At 44.6% G+C, this 19,875-nt stretch overlaps 1 protein-coding gene and 1 long non-coding RNA gene across 6 annotated transcripts; one reads left to right on the top strand and one right to left on the bottom strand.

Annotated features, from left to right (window-relative positions):
* The first annotated feature begins 1 nt into the window (after position 1).
* On the top strand, positions 2-16,784 carry PABPN1 (poly(A) binding protein nuclear 1). Of its 5 annotated transcripts, XM_037037426.1 has the most exons (10): positions 2-106; positions 408-495; positions 955-1,394; positions 1,982-2,098; positions 13,692-13,806; positions 14,408-14,475; positions 14,810-14,916; positions 15,440-15,527; positions 15,613-15,764; positions 16,707-16,784. In XM_037037426.1, exons 3-10 carry the CDS (start codon positions 963-965, stop codon positions 16,744-16,746), a joined length of 1,119 nt encoding a protein of 372 aa, XP_036893321.1. In that variant the 5' UTR covers positions 2-106; positions 408-495; positions 955-962; the 3' UTR covers positions 16,747-16,784. The 5 variants fall into 5 exon arrangements, with proteins under 5 accessions (XP_036893321.1, XP_036893317.1, XP_036893318.1 ...); XM_037037422.1 differs by lacking the exon at positions 1,982-2,098 and having other exon boundaries at positions 3-106; XM_037037423.1 differs by lacking the exons at positions 2-106; positions 1,982-2,098 and adding an exon at positions 183-288.
* On the bottom strand, positions 9,505-10,058 carry LOC118980792 (uncharacterized). Its single transcript, XR_005065222.1, has 2 exons — positions 10,023-10,058; positions 9,505-9,553 (listed from the first exon to the last, which is right to left on the bottom strand). It is a non-coding gene; the product is annotated as an uncharacterized LOC118980792 (long non-coding RNA).
* Positions 16,785-19,875: the final 3,091 nt, after the last annotated feature.

Genomic DNA, 19,875 nt, shown 5'->3' with positions numbered 1-19,875 from the left:
CCCCTTCTCCTCCCTCCCTCCTTCCTTCCCTCCCTTCCTCTCTCTCTCCCTCCCTCCCAGCTCCTGCACCAGGAAACGGCCTGGATCCCGGCAGCGCGTCTGACCCGTGAGATCCCTAACCTGGCAGGCGGGAGGCATTGGAGACTGGCTGAGGGTGGGGGTGAGGGAGGAGCTGGGCCTTTGGGCTGCACTCGAGGGGAGCCGGGAGTAGAGATGGTCGGCAGAAAGCCCTTGGCCCTTGGTTTCCCGGGAGGACAGTCATTAAACATGGATTCGGCCACACAGCTGGTAGAGCGTTGGGGGCAGGGGCCCAGTCCTCGGAGCTGCAACCCCAGCCTTTCTCAGCCCAGACCCTGATCCCTGGCCTTGCCTGCCTGCCTAGCTCAGATCTCTCCTCCCTTTCCCAGGGCTCCACGCTGGCCAAGAGGATGAAAGGCTCCAGCTGGGGGCTCCTCGCCACCAGCGCTGGGTCCTAAGAGCTGCCATCCAGGCTGGGTGAGTGTGCCCTTCCTTCTCTGTCCCTGGCAACCCTTTGCTTCCCCCTACCTTTCCCTTCAGCCCCTGTCTCCTCCCCCATCTTGTACCTCTGCTAGCGTCTTCGCATCTTACCTCTGGGGAGGTCCTAAGCCTCTTCTCTTGCCAAAAGGTGTGCACTGTGCAGAGGGGGTTTGTAGGGGTGTCATAGAACTGTTGTTGTCTTATTATGAGAAAACCCTAAAGTAGTTTTAAATTTACCTGTTTACATTTAATTCAGCATATTACAAATGTAATGGCCAGCCCCCTCGTACCCTCACTGTAACTTAATTTCCTTGTTCTTGCCTCTCCCTGCCTAGTGGTCTCTGAGCATTCTCTCCCACTTCCCTGTGTCATTGGGTTGGCCAAACCCGAAATGCCCCACCCTGGGTCTCTGACCATGTTATATTCATGCCAGTCTTTCATCCTTGATTGTTACAGCTGCCCGGATGGCGACCCCAGCCTCGGCCCCAGACACTCGGGCTCTAGTGGCAGACTTTGTAGGCTATAAGCTGAGGCAGAAGGGTTATGTTTGTGGAGCCGGCCCTGGGGAGGGCCCAGCAGCTGACCCGCTGCATCAAGCCATGCGGGCAGCTGGAGATGAGTTTGAGACCCGCTTCCGTCGAACCTTCTCTGATCTGGCCGCTCAGCTGCATGTGACCCCGGGCTCAGCCCAGCAACGCTTCACCCAGGTCTCTGATGAACTCTTCCAAGGGGGCCCCAACTGGGGCCGCCTTGTGGCCTTCTTTGTCTTTGGAGCTGCTCTGTGTGCTGAGAGTGTCAACAAGGAGATGGAGCCACTTGTGGGACAAGTGCAGGAGTGGATGGTGGCCTACCTGGAGACACGGCTGGCAGACTGGATCCACAGCAGTGGGGGCTGGGTAAGAAGCTTCTCGATCGCTGCTCTGTACGTCCCTCTGCAAAGCTGGTCTCCAGGGGAAGGGGGGCTTTGGCTGAGAATGAATGAGGCATGGGGGCTGAGACTACCTATATGGGTGGAATCAGATGCCTGCACCGTGGGCATCATGCTGGACTCTGCACTCCAGGGCTGCCATGCAGTCATCACTGGATGGGCTCATGGTCTAAAGCAGAGGTCAGAATCCACAGTACCTATGGGAGTGCCCACAGGGAAGTGGCATCCAGTCGTCAGGAACATTTTATACTTGAGTATGTGGCATGGGGGCAGGAATCAGGGATGGGTGGTGGTCGGGCAAGCCTTAGCAAAGGGTGTCTGTTCTGAGCAGCATTTTTAGCCAAGGAAAGGAAGGGATTCACTCGAGGCAGGGAAGGCAGATGAGCCAGGTGCTCATGGTGGGTGAGGGGGGATTGCAGTAGTGGCTAGAGAGGGGCTAGGTGTGGGCTAGTGCTTGCAGTGGATGGTACTGGAACACTTCCTTTCCTCTTCTCTGCTCTTTCCTCTCCTGATATCCCTTTCTCCTTTCTCTCCTACTTCCCTTCTCTCCCACAGGCGGAGTTCACAGCTCTATACGGGGACGGGGCCCTGGAGGAGGCTCGGCGCCTGCGGGAGGGGAACTGGGCCTCAGTGAGGACAGTGCTGACAGGGGCCGTGGCACTGGGGGCCCTGGTAACTGTAGGGGCCTTTTTTGCTAGCAAGTGAGAAAGTCCAAGGCCAAGTGGGGATAGGTGTGGCTGGAGGACAGGCGAGCAGGAACAGAACAGAGAAATGCCCTTGAAAGAAGTGGGGTGAGTGGATGCGTATGGAGCAGAGATGGGAAGGGGCAGGAATAGTGTGTGAGGGAGCTGAGTGTGCCAGGCATGCAGCTGGAAGAATGAGTGAAGTGGAGACCTTGGGGAATGTATTAGGAAAGTCAGGGGGTCAGGAGATGGAGTCATTCCTGGGTTAGGGGGAGCTGGGAGGAATCATGCCTCTAGGTATAGGCACAGGAAACTAGCTGGAGCTCCATGTGCAGCCCTAAAGAAGGTGGACTTGCATAAGGGGTTGGCGTCTCCATTGGATGAGTGGATTTGGGGGAAAACACAGAAGGCACATGCTTTTGAATGGAAGCTTGGATTCTCAGGTGATAGGGAAAGGTGGCTGTGACGATGGGCTGCTTGGATGTGCGTGTGCATGTGCACGCATGCTCATGTGCATGCTGGGCTGCTTGTCTAATCTGGTGGCAGTGGGAGTCTTTAAAGAGAAAACATTCCCTCTTGCGGTGGCAAGAACAAGGGGCAGTTCTCTGCCTTCCTCCCAACCCCCTCCTCCCTCCTCCTCTTGTCCTGGTGCCTCAAGGCTGAGGGAAAAACACTGTATCCAGATGGAGGCTTTGGGCGCTTCTCTGCAGAAAATCATTAGTAGGGTTCTGGAGAGAAGAGCAGTTCTGTAGCTGGCCTTGTTCTTTCATGGTCCCCCTTCCTTGTGCATCACACACTTGCTGCTGCCTCCTGGGCTCTGGCAGAAAGGCAGGGCTGTTGAGCCTGCAGTGGGGTAGGAGCTTCGGTAGCTGGACTTGCCTGCTGCCTTCTTCTCCCACTGAAGCACACTGGTGCCTGAAGCGTTCCCTATCTCTGGGACTTTCTGTACCCAAACTTAAACTCTAAATTGGAGCTCTAATTAATTTTCCTTTTGATTGTGGACGTAAGTGCTGATCTAGAATACAGTCTGAGTCCTGCACTATGTCTCAGTGAGACTGTTGATGCCTTGAGAGGAACATTCCAGCTCTGAACCCCATGGGTATGAGGGTGACATGTATGACTGGCCTGTTCCATGTGGTGGGCTTTGGTGCTGCTTTATCAAGAGCCAGATGTATGGGTTCTAGAATACCTACCATGATCTGGAAGCATTTATGTTTTCGTTGAAGCCACGCTGTTTGCATGGGTGTTACTTCTCTGTACCTCAGAGTCTGCAAATGTTAACCTTAGAGCTCACAGTCCTCTAGAACAGATTCAGATTACAGCTTTTTCTTTTGAGAAAGAAATGATTTCACTCCAAATGCATGCCCTGAGCCAGACCTCACTGCTGCACTTTCTAAGGTGCTAAAATTGCTGCTCTCCAATGCTGACTTCTTCAGACAGTGCTCTAGAACCCTGCCCTTGATCCTGAGCACTGATCAGCTTAATTAGACCATGGTTGACTCTTCTTGGAGATTTTTCACTTGGTCCCAGAAGGTGGCAACATAGTTGTACTCACTAGAATGTGGGACCTAAATTGGCCTCAGGTGTTTAGCCCAGACTTTTGTGCTTGAGAGAGGGCTGCACTTTTTAATGGTATTTACGGGGGAGGTGGTAGGCTGCATGTGCCACTTGGTCTGTCATGAGTGAGTATGCTGATACTAGAAACTCAGAGCTGCTCTGTGGCAGGCAGTTGGGGTGGGGGTGGGGGGTCTCTGACTTGCTCAGGACAAACTAGGCCAGTGGTTTTCAATCTGCTTGGCAGATCCTCAAAGTTTCCTAGGGGTTGCCTCAGGAGTCCTAGGGGGAGATGAAGGTAAAGGGGGTGTGCTGAGCAGGCTGGGCTACTTGCCCTCAAGCAGAACAGCTCTCGTTGTAGCTGTCTTATATATCGGGGTTCAGGGTAAGATTTTATTTGCATTAAGGGGATTGCTGCTGAAAAAAATTGGAAAACCACTGACTAGACCATCAGCTCCAAATTGGAGCCTGTGCTCTCCCAGGTTTGGGGCAGACTCATCACCCTACCCTCTACCATAGGACGCCTATCCCTGTTAGCTCTTCTTGGGGGCCTTTAGCAAACAGGGCGGCAGGGACCATAGTTACTGAAATGCCCTGCTCTGAGGCCTTCACACCTGGGTGGAAGAAGGGGCTGTTTTCTGAAAGTGTAAGGGGCTTGGTCTGGATTCCCTGAAGCGTAGCTTAGATGGGACCACAGTGGGCTGTTTTGAACTGTCCTGCCCTTGTTAGCCTGAGGGGCAGTGGAAACCCCCGAGACTCTTCTGTCAGGGAAAAGTAGAGACTCTTCTAGAGCCATATAGTTCCTTGGGGTTAGCTCTTGGCCAGGAAGGCTGAGTATGGCTCCCAATTTTTATAACCATTTCCTTTAAAAATATAAATAAGGTAAATAAATCTAATTGCCAGTTTTCAGCAATTTAATAGGTGGAGAGGGTGTTTCCTTCTCTCCAGAGCCCAAAGGGACAAATAGGCACTTGCTTAGGCCAAGGAAGGAGCAGAAGTAGGGCAACTGGGTCCTGCGATTATTAAGCCCACTCCCCACTTATTCTAGGGCATACACTATTTTACTTTTTTAAATCATAAAACGGCGGGAGAACAGATTTGGTTAGTTTAGAAGAAAAGAAAAAGCTCTATAAATATAAATATATATTCCTGTATTTTTATTTAATAATTTATAAATACCAAGTTCATTTGACTTTTATTTTTGTGTAATATGTAATGGTCGTATTAAAAATAAACAAACAAACAAACAAACAAATAAATAAAACCCAGAAGTTTAATGAGAAGCACTGAACAGGGTTTGTGACTTCTACATTGTATAGCTTGGGGTCAGGACATTTCTTGATCCAATCATCTCTTCATGCCCTTGTTAAAGGCAAGAATTAAGAGTAATAGAGATTTTGGAAGGTGTTGAGATAAAAAAAAAGAAATCAGAATTGTTCCCCTACCCCCACCCCCAACCTCAGCCAAGTGCCCAAAGCCAAGAACTCCATCTGAGCGGGCCCAAGCCTTAAGAGACGGGGGGTGTGTGTGTGGCACTTTGGGGTGGCCACAAAGAACCAAAAGAAACAAACCAAAAATCTTTGTGTGATGGTAACCAAGTCCCCAGTTGTGGTGTAACCTCTAGTCAGAAGTGTGATAATGAGCACATCTCCTCACTACACCCTGCTGCCTACTTCAGTCTTAAAATAAGTCTGGCAAAAATGGAGGTCCTTCTTCCTTTCCTGGTCCCTTGAGACATTTGGTTTCAGATATTTTAATGCAAACTGCTAAGTTGGATGGAAGTTACAGGAATTATTCAGCCCACCCTTCTGTAGTTCTAGTCTAGGACCACATCAAAATGATGTCTGACAGAAATAGTGATCCTAATTTTAAATTACAATCAGGAATTTTCTACTCTTTCTGTAATCCTTTCTATACTCTTTCTAAAATGGCATTTGGGTTTATGTGTTAAATTGTAGTGAGAAATATACTGCTTTGAGGAATCCAGGGTTGCGTTTCCATTCTCTAAAAAAAATATACAGGGCAGCCCTGGCTGGTGTGGCTCAGTGGGTTGAGCGCGGGCCTGCGAACCTCATGATCCCGGTTCGATTCCCAGTCAGGCACATGCCTTGGGTTGCGGGCCAGTTCCCAGCAGGGAACTCACGAGAGGCAACCATACATTGATATTTCTCTCCTTCTTCCCTTCCCCTCTAAAGATAAATAAATAAAATTTAAAAATATATATATATACAGGGCAGGCCATCTTAAAATCCAAGAGAGGCTTAATGAACATAGCACTAGGGGAAAGGAGATTCTGATGCTCTTAGTAGTTAATATCAGGATGTAAGAGCTAATGCATTTATCTCCACCGTACTTTTATTGGTTTAATGATTGATTGATTGATTTATATTTACCAAAAAGCATTTTGCAACAACTAGAATACTCAAAATGAGGAAAATGCAGATTTTTAAAGTAGGGAAAATTGAAATACTACAATAAGCAAAATAAAAATTAATGCACAGAAAGGAATTCTATAAGAAGTTTTTCCAAATACTAAAGTTTGACTGTGAATTCAGTTCTGACTTCTTGGCAGCTAAAGCAAGTAAGAAAACATAATGAAATTAACATACCTCTTAGGATTTATAAAAGCATATCAGTTTCCAAGATGGGCAAAGTTTTGTGGCTCTTCTAAGACACTGAGTGATACAGAGGACACCACCATCTATAATACCCGAGAGGGAAATACGTTGAGTTTTGCACCATTGTTTCTTACAGAAACACCAAGTGGGGATTCAGTTGGTCCTAAGCTTGTTCTATCAGGCTCATCTCAATTTACCTCAAGTATGTTCTATGTTGCTATAGTTTAACATAGGGCTAAATTTTAGACTATCTAAATGGACAAACGGATTGTTTATCCTTCAGACAGTTTTCTGTAAATGTTATTTCTCCAAATGACACTTTTGATAAAAGTTAAGTAACAGTTACATTTTTTAGCAAATTGATGGATTGTAGATATTTTGTTTTTACTTAAGACCACATCCTTTGAAAACTTTCAAAGCTGCCTGAAACGTGGATACAGGCAAAATATAAATAACAGTATTTTAAAAATTAACCAAAAAACCTAATATGATGAAATGCTATACAGTTCTTCAGTCATTCATGCAGCAAACATTTAAGCATCTTCTGTGTGCTAAGCACAGTTGTAGTCACTGAGTTAAAGAAGCAAACAAACAGGCACAGCTTTCTGCCTTCGTGTTACTTACATTCTAGTAAAAGAAATAAACAATAAATTTCATAGTATTCACTAACATAACATTTCATGTTAGGTGACAAATGCTATGAAGAAAAATGATTCATTAGCAAAGGACTGGAAGATGTACGTATGTATAGATTTCAATGTTTAGTAGAGTGGTCAGTGAAGGCCTCGTTTCTTTTTTTTTTTAAAGATTTTATTTATTTTTAGGGAGAGGATAAGGGAGGGAGAAAGAGAGGGAGAGAAACATTAATGTGTTAGAGATACATTGATAGGCTGTCTGTTGCACGCCCCCAACTGGGGACCTGGCCTGCAACCCGGGCATGTGCCCTGACTGGGAATGGAACCCGCGACCTTTCAGTTCAAAGGCTGGCACTCAGTCCACTGAGCCACACCAGCCAGGGCAGCCCTCATTTCTAAGGTAACTTTTAAGTAAAAAGTCTTGGAAAATGAAATTGGAAAAATATTTTTATTGATATGGAAAGATGTTTCCATATCTTATTAGATAAAAAATAGATTAGAAAATAATATATACAGTATAACCCCCCAAATAAATAAATAAACATGTGCATGTGACTGTACATATTTTTGGGTTGAAAATTTCAGGAAGGGTACTAAGTATACATCAAAATATTGGTAGTGATTATCTCAGGATGATGATTTTATAGGTGATTTTGCTTTATTACTATTTTTTGATTTTTTGATAAGGAATACATATTTCTGGTATAGTATATTAAAACATGTTTTTCAGGTATAAAGCTTTTGAAAGTTAACCAAGCAGAATGAAAATTAAGCAGTGCAACAGAGGTTCCTTCTCCTTTAAATGGCTACCCTACATCCATACAATGGCAGACCCTATGGAGTTAAAGTAGGTGGGGCCAGAATTTGATTAGAAAGAATTGGAGCCTGCTCCAAAATAGAGTGAATAAATGGGCTTCAAGGTTCTATATCTATCCACACTGTCCAATATCAATATAATAAAAGCCACATATGTGGTTTTACAGTAACCTCATAAAAAAGCAAAAAACAAACAGATAAAACTTATTTTTATTTTTTAAAGATTTTATTTATTTATTTTTACAGAGGGGAAGGAAAGGAGAAAGAGAGGGAGAGAAACATCAATTTGTGGTTGCCCCTCTCATGTCCCAAATGGGGACCTGGCCCACACAAACCAGGCATATGCCCTGACTGGGAATCGAACTGGTGACCCCTTGGTTCCCAGGCAGGTGCTCAAACCACTGAACCCACACCAGCCACGGCACAACTAATTTTAATAATATTTTATTTAACTTAATATATAATTTTAACCTATAATTAGTATTAAGTTATTTTACAGTCTTTTTTCATACTAAGTCATTGAAATCTGGTGTATATTTGACAATTCCAGCACATAATTTGGATTACTTGTTTCAAGTGCTCAGTAGCAGTATGTGACTACCATATTAAACAGTGTAGTTCTAGATTATAGAGAATTATTGTAGTCAGTAAAAATTTCAAAGTAGGAGTCAAAAATAGGCATGAAACTACCAAGAAGCCAAATATTTATGTTTAGTGGGAAAACTGTTCTTTTCTAGACAAAACTAGAGATGCCCTCATCCATTTTATTGATTTAATTCTTTTCTCAACTGCACTGACCATTCACTTATATTAACACATTTTTTATTCTAGGGCACATCACTTGAGTTTCAGTTTTTCCAAATTTCCACAGCTGTCTGTTGATAAGTTATAACTGAAGGAAAATTACACTGAGAATCTCATATCACTACATACTCATTTTTTTTAATTTTTTTTTTATTTATTTATCTTTAGAGAGGAAGGGAAGGAGAGAGGGAGAGAAATATCAATGTATGGTTGCCTCTTGTGCATCCCCTGCTGGGAACTGGCCTGCAACCCAGGCATGTGCCCTGACTGGGAATCGAACTGCGATCATGTGGTTCATAGGCCCGCACTCAATCCACTGAGCTATACCAGCCAGGGCCACTACATACTAATTTTTAAAAATTCATTCTCAGAGGGAAACATCTCTTTCGTGTTCTCTGTACATCAATAACAGGCAAGATATTAAATCAGATTATTACAGAGGATGATTCATTCAGTTAGCACTTATTGAGCATGCTGTGGTAGGCAATGGGCAAATACCAGTAAGATGGTGTCCATGCCTTCTAATAGGGTAGTATCTTTATAAGTCACCATCTTTTAAATGTGTTTGCAAAAATAATCATGCTTATTAGAGTAAGTTTGGAAGTTGGAAGTATTTTTAAAAATTTAAATAAAAATAATGTAGAAAAATCGTAGAACATAGAAAATTATAAAGAAGATCAATCATAATCCTACTACCCAGAGAGAACCATTACATTTTGGCATATTTCTTTCCCATTTTTATCCATGCTTATATTTATGATCATACTGTATACATAATGTCATGCTCCAATTGTGATTACCATTATATTTCAAGCATTTTTCTTTTTCATTAAAAAATTTTGAAGGCATAATCACCATATAAAATTACATCTATGTTTGTACAAATAATTTTCCTAAGTGCCCATTTGGACATTCAAGTTGTTACATTTTCTCACTTTGAGGATACTTTTATCCTCAAATATTTTTCCAGTTTTTAGATTATTTCTTTCAAACAGATTATAAGATATACAATTATATCTTCTTTAGGAAAAAAAACAACCTGGACATGGGAGGGGGAAGGAACAAGAACCACTAGAGTCTTTTCTTTGGCAATATGTACCTAAAGCTTTTAAAATGTTGAAATTCTATAATCTGTTTCTTTCAAACAGATTATAAGATATACTTTTAAAATGTTGAAATTCTATAATGTTTCTTTCAAAAGATCATTCTATCATTCTTTCAAAAGATCATTCTGATCATGCTTTCTTTCAGCAGATCATTCTATAATCTGCTTCTTTCAAACAGATTATAGAATTTCAACATTATAGAATTATAGAAATTCTATAATGTTTCTTTCAAAAGATCATTCTATCATTCTATCATTCTTTCAAAAGATCATTCTGATCATGCTTTCTTTCAGCAGATCATTCTATAATCTGCTTCTTTCAAACAGATTATAGAATTTCAACATTTTAAAAGTATATCTTATAATCTGTTTGAAAGAAACAGATTATAGAATTTCAACATTTTAAAAGCTTTAGGTACATATTGCCAAAGAAAAAACTCTAGTGGTTCTTGTTCCTTCCCCCTCCCATGTCCAGCTTGTTTTTTTCCTAAAGAAGATATAACTGTTTTAATCATTCTTTCTATACAATTTTACATTCTAGTTTTGGGACTAACAACTTTTTGCATGTTATCACACACTATGTATAAACCTTTTAACAGATGCCTAATCTTTGGATGTAATTATAGTTTGCCTAAACATCTGTCTATTGTTGGAGCTTTTCCCCCCAATTTCAGCATCATACACAATGTAATCTTTGTGTTTTATAACAGACATTACAGTAATTTTGATCGATCTGAGCTTTGAAAGTTGGCTTTGGCCCTGGCTGGTGTGACTCAGCGCAGGTCTGTGAACCAAAGGATCACCTGTTTGATTCCCAGTCAGGGCAGGTTCCTGGGTTGCAGGCCAGGTCCCCAGTTCAGGATTCACGAGAGGCAACCACACACTGATGTTTTTCTCCCTCTTTTTCCTTCCCTTCTCTCTCTCTAAAAATAAATAAAATATTTAAGGAAAATAATCTTAAAGAAAAAAATGGCTTTGAATTCCCTGCCAACTTCTAATTAGTTCAATGACTTAGGCAACTTACTTCACTTTTTCCTCAACCTTAAAAAAGGTTAGAAATACTTCATAGGGTTGTCGTGAGAATGCAAGGAGATAATATAGTAAGGAGGCTTAAATAGTGCCTGTTACAAAATCAAGTGCTCAGCAAGCTTGGGATTCAAGGCATTTTTTAAAAATCACATTTTCCTTTGGTTTGCTTAGGTTAAACTACATTCCAATAAAATATCCAAATCTTGATTATGTTAAGTATAGTAAAAAGATTTTTCTGCCCTGACTAGTGTGGTTCAGTTCATTGGGCAGCTTTCCTCAAAGTTCAAGGATACTGGTTTCATTCCAGTCAGGACACATGCGTGGGTTGCAGTTCCGTCCCACGTAAGGGCGGGTAGGAGAAGCAACCAAACGATGTTTCTCTCTCTCTCTCTCCTCCTATCTAAAAATATAAATAAAATCTTTGTTATTTATATTTTTAAAAAACTTTAAAATTAATTTTTTTTCTTCAACGAACCCACAACGTTTTAGAACTTGTCTTCCATGCTCAATTTAGCTCTCCCAGACCACTGAAGCTGTCTGATGAAGTATATTTCAGTGAAATTTTAAGCAGCTGTGACTCGGCACCAAGTTCCCCTGTTCCTGAAGTAAGGATTTGTGAGAAAAAGTGAGGGTGAGGGGGGAAGAATGGGTTTACTGAGAAGCTTTTGGATTTGCAAATAGGGATCTCCTGTAATCCAAATCCCTCTGCTCCACCCACAAACATCCTGTTGGCTTTATTTAACCGTAGTTGGACTCGTGTTAATCTGGCTCAAACCGTGGCATGGTCTGGCTACAAACACCCTCTTGCCACGCCATTCGTTCCTTTTTAATAAATGCATAGAATCACTACTAAAACAAGGCAACCCTGCCTTCCAGGAGTAGGTGTCATTGGTATCTTCGAGTACAATGGTGTGGTGGAAACCTGACTATAGAAACTCCTCTGGGGTCTGAAGGAGGGCTTGGGGGCTGAGAAAGCATTGAAGATGACGGGTGGTACCCCAGTCAATGCATCCTTCGGTCAGCAAACATTATTGGACACTTAACTATGTCTAGGCACATTGCCCCACAGTGGAGACGCAAATATAAATAAGATCCAGCCTCTTACCTCCAAGCTCTCACCACCCAGTTAGGAGATGCAGCACAAAATGATTAAGCGCAGAGTGAAGTAGGCCCACTTATCATGGGAGAGGAAGGGAGGCTAGTAGAAGGCGAATTTTCAAGAGAGGTGATGAAGTTTGCAACGTCTTGTAGAGAGACTGTATGTAAAGAGGCAGTGATGGGTGCAGGTACACTCAGTGGAACGAAGAGTGCGGAAATAACATTTGCTAAGTAGCCTAGTCCTGAGGTCTCTAAGCCACGGTAAGGAGTTTTGAGACTAACTGGACAGCAAACTCAGTCTGGGAGTGGTGTGTGGAGTGGACTGGAGGGGCAACGTTGGATGCTGAGAGACCCATTAAGGGGCTCTAGCAAATAATCCAAGCAAGAGAAGGAACATGCGCAAAGGGGGGCATGCGCAGAGAGCTTGGAAAAATATACCTCTGCAGGAAGAACGTACAGGATTCGTGCCTGGTGTAGCTCAGGAATGAGGATTCCTCCCTGCTTTCTGGTTTGGAGGACCCGGCGGGTGGTAGTACCGATAACTTGAATGAGAAAAGTAAGCTCCTTCCCGGGGAGCTCCATTCGGGACGCTCCATTTCCAGTAACATACCATCTACTGGTTCTTTTCTGGTTAGGAGAACCAGTTTCCAGAAACCGCCGCTGTGTTTCCGGCTTCGGCCTTCCAACAGCTCACAAGTTGACAACTAGTAGTATCAAGATGGCGGCCACCTTGACATTAGTCATGTGACCTCGGTTTTCCCTTGCTATAAGCCCTGCAGGCTGTCCGGGGGCAAGGTTCAACTGTCACAAAAATGGGTGTCAATCCTTCACGAGCCAATCGACATCTGAGACTGGACCACTGCAGCAAGGCAATCGGAAGATTGGTCTAGTCAGCGGCCAATCACGGACTGTCATATACTTCGCGGACCCGCCCTTACACGAGAGAAATAGGAGTGTCGTCACAGCGTGGCGGTATTGTTACCTAAGGACTTGAGAAGAGGTGGGACGTGTGTTGATTGACAGGCCGACTTCACTTATCGGGATGTAAGAATTTGGCGCAATGCCCCCGCCTTAGGGGAGGGGTCTTATTTGATTGCCAAGTAATATTTCCCAATGGAGTTCTAGCTCATGGTAACGGGCAGGCTGCTTGACTAATGAGTCGTCGGCGTAGCCCGCACAGTTCTCCAATCGCTGGGCGGCGGGCCCCAGTCTGAGCGGCGATGGCGGCGGCGGCGGCGGCGGCAGCGGCAGCGGGGGCTGCGGGCGGTCGGGGCTCCGGGCCGGGGCGGCGGCGCCATCTTGTGCCCGGGGCCGGTGGGGAGGCCGGGGAGGGGGCCCCGGGGGGCGCAGGGGACTACGGGAACGGCCTGGAGTCTGAGGAACTGGAGCCTGAGGAGCTGCTGCTGGAGCCCGAGCCGGAGCCCGAGCCTGAAGAGGAGCCACCCCGGCCCCGCGCCCCACCGGGAGCTTCGGGCCCTGGGCCTGGCTCGGGAGTCCCCGGCAGTCAGGAGGAGGAGGAGGAGTCGGGACTGGTCGAGGGTGACCCGGGGGACGGCGCCATTGAAGACCCGGTGAGGGAAGGAGGGCGAACAAGCTGGGCGCCAACCGGCCGGGTCACGGGAGGCCCGGAGCTCAGGGTAGCGGGAGGCAGGCGGGGGTGCGGGTGGGCGGGGAATAACGTGGCTGGGGCCGGGCCTGGATCTTCGACCGCTTGGAGAGGCCCAGCCGGGTTGATTCGGGCATAATGGGTGTCTAGTGTTGTTATACAGAAGGTAGCTTGCATTTTATTCTCACAATGATCCTCGCATGGTGTGACGGAAATGGCCGAGCATGGCTGGGGCCGCACGCGGTGCGAGTGCAGGGGCAGAGCCCCTGCGGTAGTTCCTCTTAAGCTCTTCTCCATACCTCCCCCACTCATTGTAGGAGCTGGAAGCGATCAAAGCTCGAGTCAGGGAAATGGAGGAAGAAGCGGAAAAGCTAAAGGAGCTACAGAACGAGGTAGAGAAGCAGATGAATATGAGTCCACCTCCAGGCAATGGTGAGTAACTGGCGGTTGCACGCAGAGCCAGGGTAGGGGGATTGGAAGGGTCGTGGGAGCACGGGTTGTATGGAATTAGGTGCTTGGAGATTGGAGGTGCTTGGAGATTGGAGCTGCTTGTCTGAGCAATTACTCGTCGGGTGCCGCGGTCATAATCCATTGTGTAGTCAGTCCTCTGACCTTTGTGAGACAGAGCAATGTTTTGGTGAGGTAGTCTTGTGCCTCCCTTTGTCCGTGTTACAAAAGTATTTCTCTTTGTTCCTAGTCTGTATCCTTTGTGGAGGTTGCCAGCTGGCATTTGACCTTCAAGTCTAATAGTTCTTCCTTAAGTTGAAGACCCTTAGTTAGAAGTCCTGAGAGAAACTGCCCAGCTGCAGAGGGTTCCCCTTTAATGTAGAAATGTCAAGTTTCAGCCAGCCCACTTAATTTTGTTAACTTTTCAAATCATTTCAACCGGAGCTATTCAGTAGGGACTTAATTTGGGAAAGGGATTCCTTTACCGTTTTTTCTTTACTTTTTAAAATGTATTAATTTGTTTCAATTAGTACCTACTGTATGCTAAACACTATTCTGGGTAACTGTTTCTTATTTTTCCCCCAAGCTGGTCCAGTGATCATGTCTATTGAGGAGAAGATGGAGGCTGATGCCCGTTCCATCTATGTTGGCAATGTATGTACTAGGGCCCAGATTGGGGTTGGTGGAAGCTCTTATTTCAAGGGATTATTTAATAGGAGTCTTGAAAGGATGTCTCTAGAATAGGTGGTGGATTTGGGACGTTGAGGGATGGTTGGGAGGAAGTGAAAGTTAATGGCAATCAGCAGAGGCTCTGGGTTTGGAAGGAAAGAGGATTAGTTCCTTAGAGAACCAGATTTGGTGTGCCTTAGTCTATACGGGTGGCTTACTTAACCCAAAGGCTAAGCAGGGTATCTGTTGAGGTGGGAGTTTGTACCTTTACCTTTAAAATGCATTCCCCATACACACATACATGTACGTACCCCCACAGGTGGACTATGGCGCAACAGCAGAAGAGCTGGAAGCTCACTTTCATGGCTGTGGTTCAGTTAACCGTGTTACCATACTCTGTGACAAATTTAGTGGCCATCCCAAAGGGTAAGTATGGAAGTAAATTCTTTGTATTGAGCTCCTAGTTCACTTGCTGTCTAAAACAAGTGGTCTTTGTCTTTTAAGATAAGGCATTAACATTGATACCCGGGGCTAGGCAAAAGTTGGTTTACAGTGGGTCATATGAAAAAACATATGAGTAAACTGTGTTTCATGTACTCACAACTGTAAACCTACTTTTGCCCAACCCTGCATATCGGGTTACACAAAAATGCTTTCAGAGGCCAGAAAAAACACAGATGAAGTCTAGGTATAGACTTCACGGAAGGGGCAGCTTCCATTTGGCCCTGCCTGGTTCTGCCACGTGGAAGTTTAGTCCCCATATATTCTGTTTTATAATTCTCCAAGAGTAGCTGAAAATTTTTATTAAAGTTTTTCATTAACAATTTTTTGGGGACCACGAATTTAAAATGTGAACACATTGTACCTAAACAAAGCATGTCTGCAAGTTGGGTTTGACCTATGAACTACTGTTTGTAATCTCAAATAGCTAAAGTGACACTTTTTCCAGGTTTGCATATATAGAGTTCTCAGACAAAGAGTCAGTGAGGACTTCCTTGGCCTTAGATGAGTCCCTATTTAGAGGAAGACAAATCAAGGTAAGCTTCGTGCTCATTGCTGTTTTGATTCTTATGTAAATTCTCCAGGTTGACTAAAGCTCTGTTGTATATCCCTCACTCACAGGTGATCCCAAAACGAACCAACAGACCAGGCATCAGCACAACAGACCGGGGTTTCCCACGAGCCCGATACCGTGCCCGGACCACTAACTACAACAGTTCCCGATCTCGATTCTACAGTGGTTTTAACAGCAGGCCCCGGGGGCGCGTCTACAGGTCAGGATAGATGGGCTGCTCCTCTCCCCCGCCTCCCATAAGCCCTATATGCTTCCTTCTCTCCTGATCTGAGGAATCTCCCTCCCTAACCCTCCCCTTGGTCTCCAGGGACTTGGTCTTCTGCCTGTGCAGGGTGAGGAAGGTAGTTGCAGGCCAGGAGGCCAATCTCGACATCTTTTTCTGGAGCAGGAATTGGTGATAAGGGCTGGATCTCTCCACTCTGTTCTGAGAGATGCTTCTTTTTCAGCCTTATTTTCCTTGAGAGTTGGTGGCAGTGAATGTGTTTACACAGGTCTGGAAGAAGAGGGCCTCAGAGCAGTGAAAGTGCTGCTTGGACATTTTTACTTTTCTTAGAGTTAGGGGGGGGTTGACATTTGAATATCCCTTGGAAGAATATCCGAGACTAGTTGATCATTCTTACCAGCCAGGTGGGGAGGATATTGAGATAATTTACTCTTTCACTGAGCCAGCCTTTTGCAGGGTTTCTTTTCTCACTAAGCCTAGTATGCCGTCCATGCTGTTACTTTGCCTTATTTCTGTGTGTCTCTCTCTTTTTTTTTAATAAATGTTAGGCATATAGACCTGGGATTTTTCTGATGTTTACCTATTTGCTCCCAGGAGTTAGGGTCTGTTGATGAGGGCCTAGGGTTTAAGATCTGTAAAGAATTGAAAACTCTGTACACAATGAGTCCTTTTTCCTTGCCCCTTTGTCTCAGATGCACTTCTCTATTGCCACTGTTTGGGGAAGTGTTTTGTTAATTCTCCCCCCTCCTGTTTGCTGGCTGTTGTCACTGTTTCTGGGATCGTGGGGTCAGTTTTAGGACACTTGGAAACTTCTTGCCCATTCCCTTCACAGTAACTGGGGCGAGGGCCCATGGGGAGGGGCTTGTACTGAACTATCTAGTGATCATGTTAACACCTAACTCTCCTTCTTTCTTCCAGGGGCCGGGCTAGAGCGACTTCATGGTATTCCCCTTACTAAAAAAAAAATGTGTATTAGGAGGAGAGAGAGGAAAAAAAGAGGAAAGAAGGAAAAAAAAGAATTAAAAAAAAAAAGAAAAACAGAAGATGACCTTGATGGAAAAAATATTTAAAAAAAAAAAAGATATACTGTGGAAGGGGGGAGAATCCCATAACTAACTGCTGAGGAGGGACCTGCTTTGGGGAGTAGGGGAAGGCCCAGGGAGTGGGGCAGGGGGCTGCTCATTCACTCTGGGGATTCGCCATGGACTCGACTCAACTGCGCAAGCTGCTCCCCCTGTTTCCCTGTCCCACTTCACCCCTTTGGGGGCTGCTCAAGGGTAGGTGGGCATGGATGGTAGGAGGGTTTTGGTTTTGGTTTTGGTTTTTTTTACCCAGGGCTCTGGAAGGACACCAAACTGTTCTGCTTGTTACCTTCCCTCCATCTTCTCCCTCACTTTCACAGTACCCTCCTGCCTGCTCCTGTCCTGCCAGGTCAACCACCCACCCCACCCCTCTTTTCTGGCTCCCTGTTCCTCCAGATTGCCTGGTGATCTATTTTGTTTCCTTTTGTGTTTCTTTTTCTGTTTTGAGTGTCTTTCTTTGCAGGTTTCTGTAGCCGGAAGATCTCCGTTCCGCTCCCAGCGGCTCCAGTGTAAATTCCCCTATCCCCTGGGGGAATGCACTACCTTGTTTTCGGGGGGTATGGGGGCGTTTTTTGTTTTTCAGTTTTTTTTCTTTGCCTTTTCCCCCCCTTTTATTTGGAGGGAATGGGAGGAAGTGGGCACAGGGAGGTGGGAGGTGGATTTTGTTTATTTTTTTAGCTCATTTCCAGTGGGTGGGAGTTTTTTAAAAATATGTGTCATGAATAAAGTTGTTTTTGAAAATAAAAATTGTTTGGCCTTTTGAGTGTAAGGATTATTTATCTACCTGTTCTCTCTTAGATCACAGATGGTGGTTAATTCTCCTTTGTGGAAGTGCTGGTATTGTGGAAGGGAAGTTCTCACAAATTAAGGAGTAGTAGTTAAATTGCAACTAGCAGCAACAGTATGTGTTTAGTTGAGAAGAATGGACTTTCTGGATAGCATGTAGCCCTCCTCTGATTAACATCTGGGAGGTAAATTAAATGAGCCTGGGAAAGTGAAAGGATGGCCAGATTAGAGTGATCTAATAACACCTCTGTGTATATTCCTGCTGAAACTTATGTGCGGATGAATTATCCATATCAGCAGTGCTCGATTCTTAGACTGGGGTCTGGGTAGCCTTTCTTGTCTTCACCCCAAAGTAGGCTCAAGGAAAAGATGGCATTTAGCTAACAGACAGTTGGAAAGCTGTTGTAGCTGTGCAGTGACCACATAACATCAGCTAACTTATTTTGGATCTTTACATTCATGAGGACTTCAAAACTGGCTTTCATTGACCGTTTTAATATACTTAAATTTAGTAGTTTAGTTACTTGGTCATATTAATAAACTAGTTTCTCCAGTTTATATTCTAACGTCACATTGGTCTTAAAATCCATGGGTGCTATAATCACCCCACACTCAAGCCTTCATAGATTCTATATTAACAGTTTCAAATATTTAAACATGTATGCCATTTGCTCATGTCCCTAGGATATTTTGTTCATGGTTGCCTCTGACCTAGATTCTCTAAAATATTTTTAAAATGGCTCTTCTATACCCATGAATCCTTAACCCATGTCTTAAATGGCTTTGTGTTCTGAATTCTCAGGTCATTTGTTGACCACTTAACATTTAATCTATTATACTTACCCTCTATTATGTGATGTTAGTCTCTTTTGGGGTATTGTCTTTCAGTAGATTCAACTAAAATATTACCATATAGTCTGAGTGGACATTTCTGCAAAAGCTGATTTTAGCAAGAGACTGGATAAGGGGTTACTTTTTACTAAACATCCCAAGTGGCTTGGTGCTATAAATGCTGGGAAGGTCTCATCTATCCACCAGGGGGCACTAAGTGGCTGTCATCCCTAAAATTTGTTGGATCTTGGAGGATGTCATTCCATGGACCCTTTTTGTTTTTAGTTTTGTATGTTCAGTCCTCAATATTCTGTCGCATTCTCTCCATTCTTTTTTTTTTTTAAATAAAGATTCTTTCTTGTTCCATTTTTTTTAAAGATTTTATTTATTATTTATATTTATAGGGGAAGGAGAGAGGGAGAGAAACATCAATGTACGGTTGCCTTTTGTGCATCCCCTGCTGGTACTTAGCCTGCAAGGAACCAGCCTGCAACCCAGGCATGTGCCCTGACTGGGAATCGAACCGCGATTGTCTGGTTCGCAGGCCCGCGCTCAATCCACTGAGCTACGCCAGCCAGGGCCATTCTCTCCATTCTTCAACTGCTTGAGCAACCCTTCATCTTCATTACATTCAGCTCCTGGCAGATGTCTCTGGCTCCAAACTTGATGCCAGAAATGCCCCTATGCTGCCACCGATAAGTATAAACTTAAGTGCAGCACTAAGGCCTTTTCCGGTTTGATCCTGACTATCCTTGCCATATCCATGAATTTTATTTTCATGTATTGCCCATGCTGTTTCTCAGGCCTACATTGCCCAACCTATCTATCAGAATCATCAAGTGCTACAGTTGATAAACCTTGATTTCTTAGAATGAATCACTGAGTCATTTCCACACTCAGGAAAAATTTTTCCTGTCTCTACCATGGTCTTAGAATAATTACATCCCAGTGTCCCTACTAGACTGCAAGCTCCTTGAGAACAAGGGTTGTGCCTTTATATGAGTTTGCAGTGCCTGTCACTTACGGGCTCAGAAGTTGTTAAACAATGGGTCTCTTCATCCTGAACCTGCTGGTTTTCTATCCTTATGGGAATCAGATTTACTACTTTTTACCTGGTCTCTTTTTCCCTGTGGTATCCTCAATGATTTTAAAGGAAGTGGCGGTGGGGGCGGGGGGGGGGGGAGCGGCGGGGGAAGTAGCTTTCTTTGGAAAAGACTGGTTGGTTTTCTGTCAGTTACTCCTGATAAACACCCTCTTAAGGAATAGGAATGAGCCCAGTCTCTGGGATTCTGTAGGAAGGAAGTGTCTTCAAGGAAGAGAGATTGGGGGAGCCTGTCTATAAGATGCCTTTTCTGGGGCAAGGGTCTGAATCAGAGATCCTTTGAGGG

The sequence above is a fragment of the Sturnira hondurensis genome, unplaced genomic scaffold, assembly GCF_014824575.4.
Source record: "Sturnira hondurensis isolate 20B ecotype Veracruz unplaced genomic scaffold, ASM1482457v3 Scaffold0023357, whole genome shotgun sequence".
In the NCBI taxonomy this organism is placed as follows: Eukaryota; Metazoa; Chordata; class Mammalia; order Chiroptera; family Phyllostomidae; genus Sturnira; species Sturnira hondurensis.
This window is presented reverse-complemented; position numbering and strand designations above follow the sequence as displayed.

Excerpts from the sequence above, each read along its gene's own strand:
- PABPN1 (XM_037037426.1), top strand. The coding sequence starts at position 963 with ATGGCGACCCCAGCCTCGGCCCCAGACACTCGGGCTCTAGTGGCAGAC. Across the intron at positions 2,099-13,691 it reads CCGTGGCACTGGGGGCCCTG|GAGCTGGAAGCGATCAAAGC; the intron begins GTAACTGTAGGG and ends CACTCATTGTAG. Across the intron at positions 15,765-16,706 it reads CCCCGGGGGCGCGTCTACAG|GGGCCGGGCTAGAGCGACTT; the intron begins GTCAGGATAGAT and ends TCTTTCTTCCAG.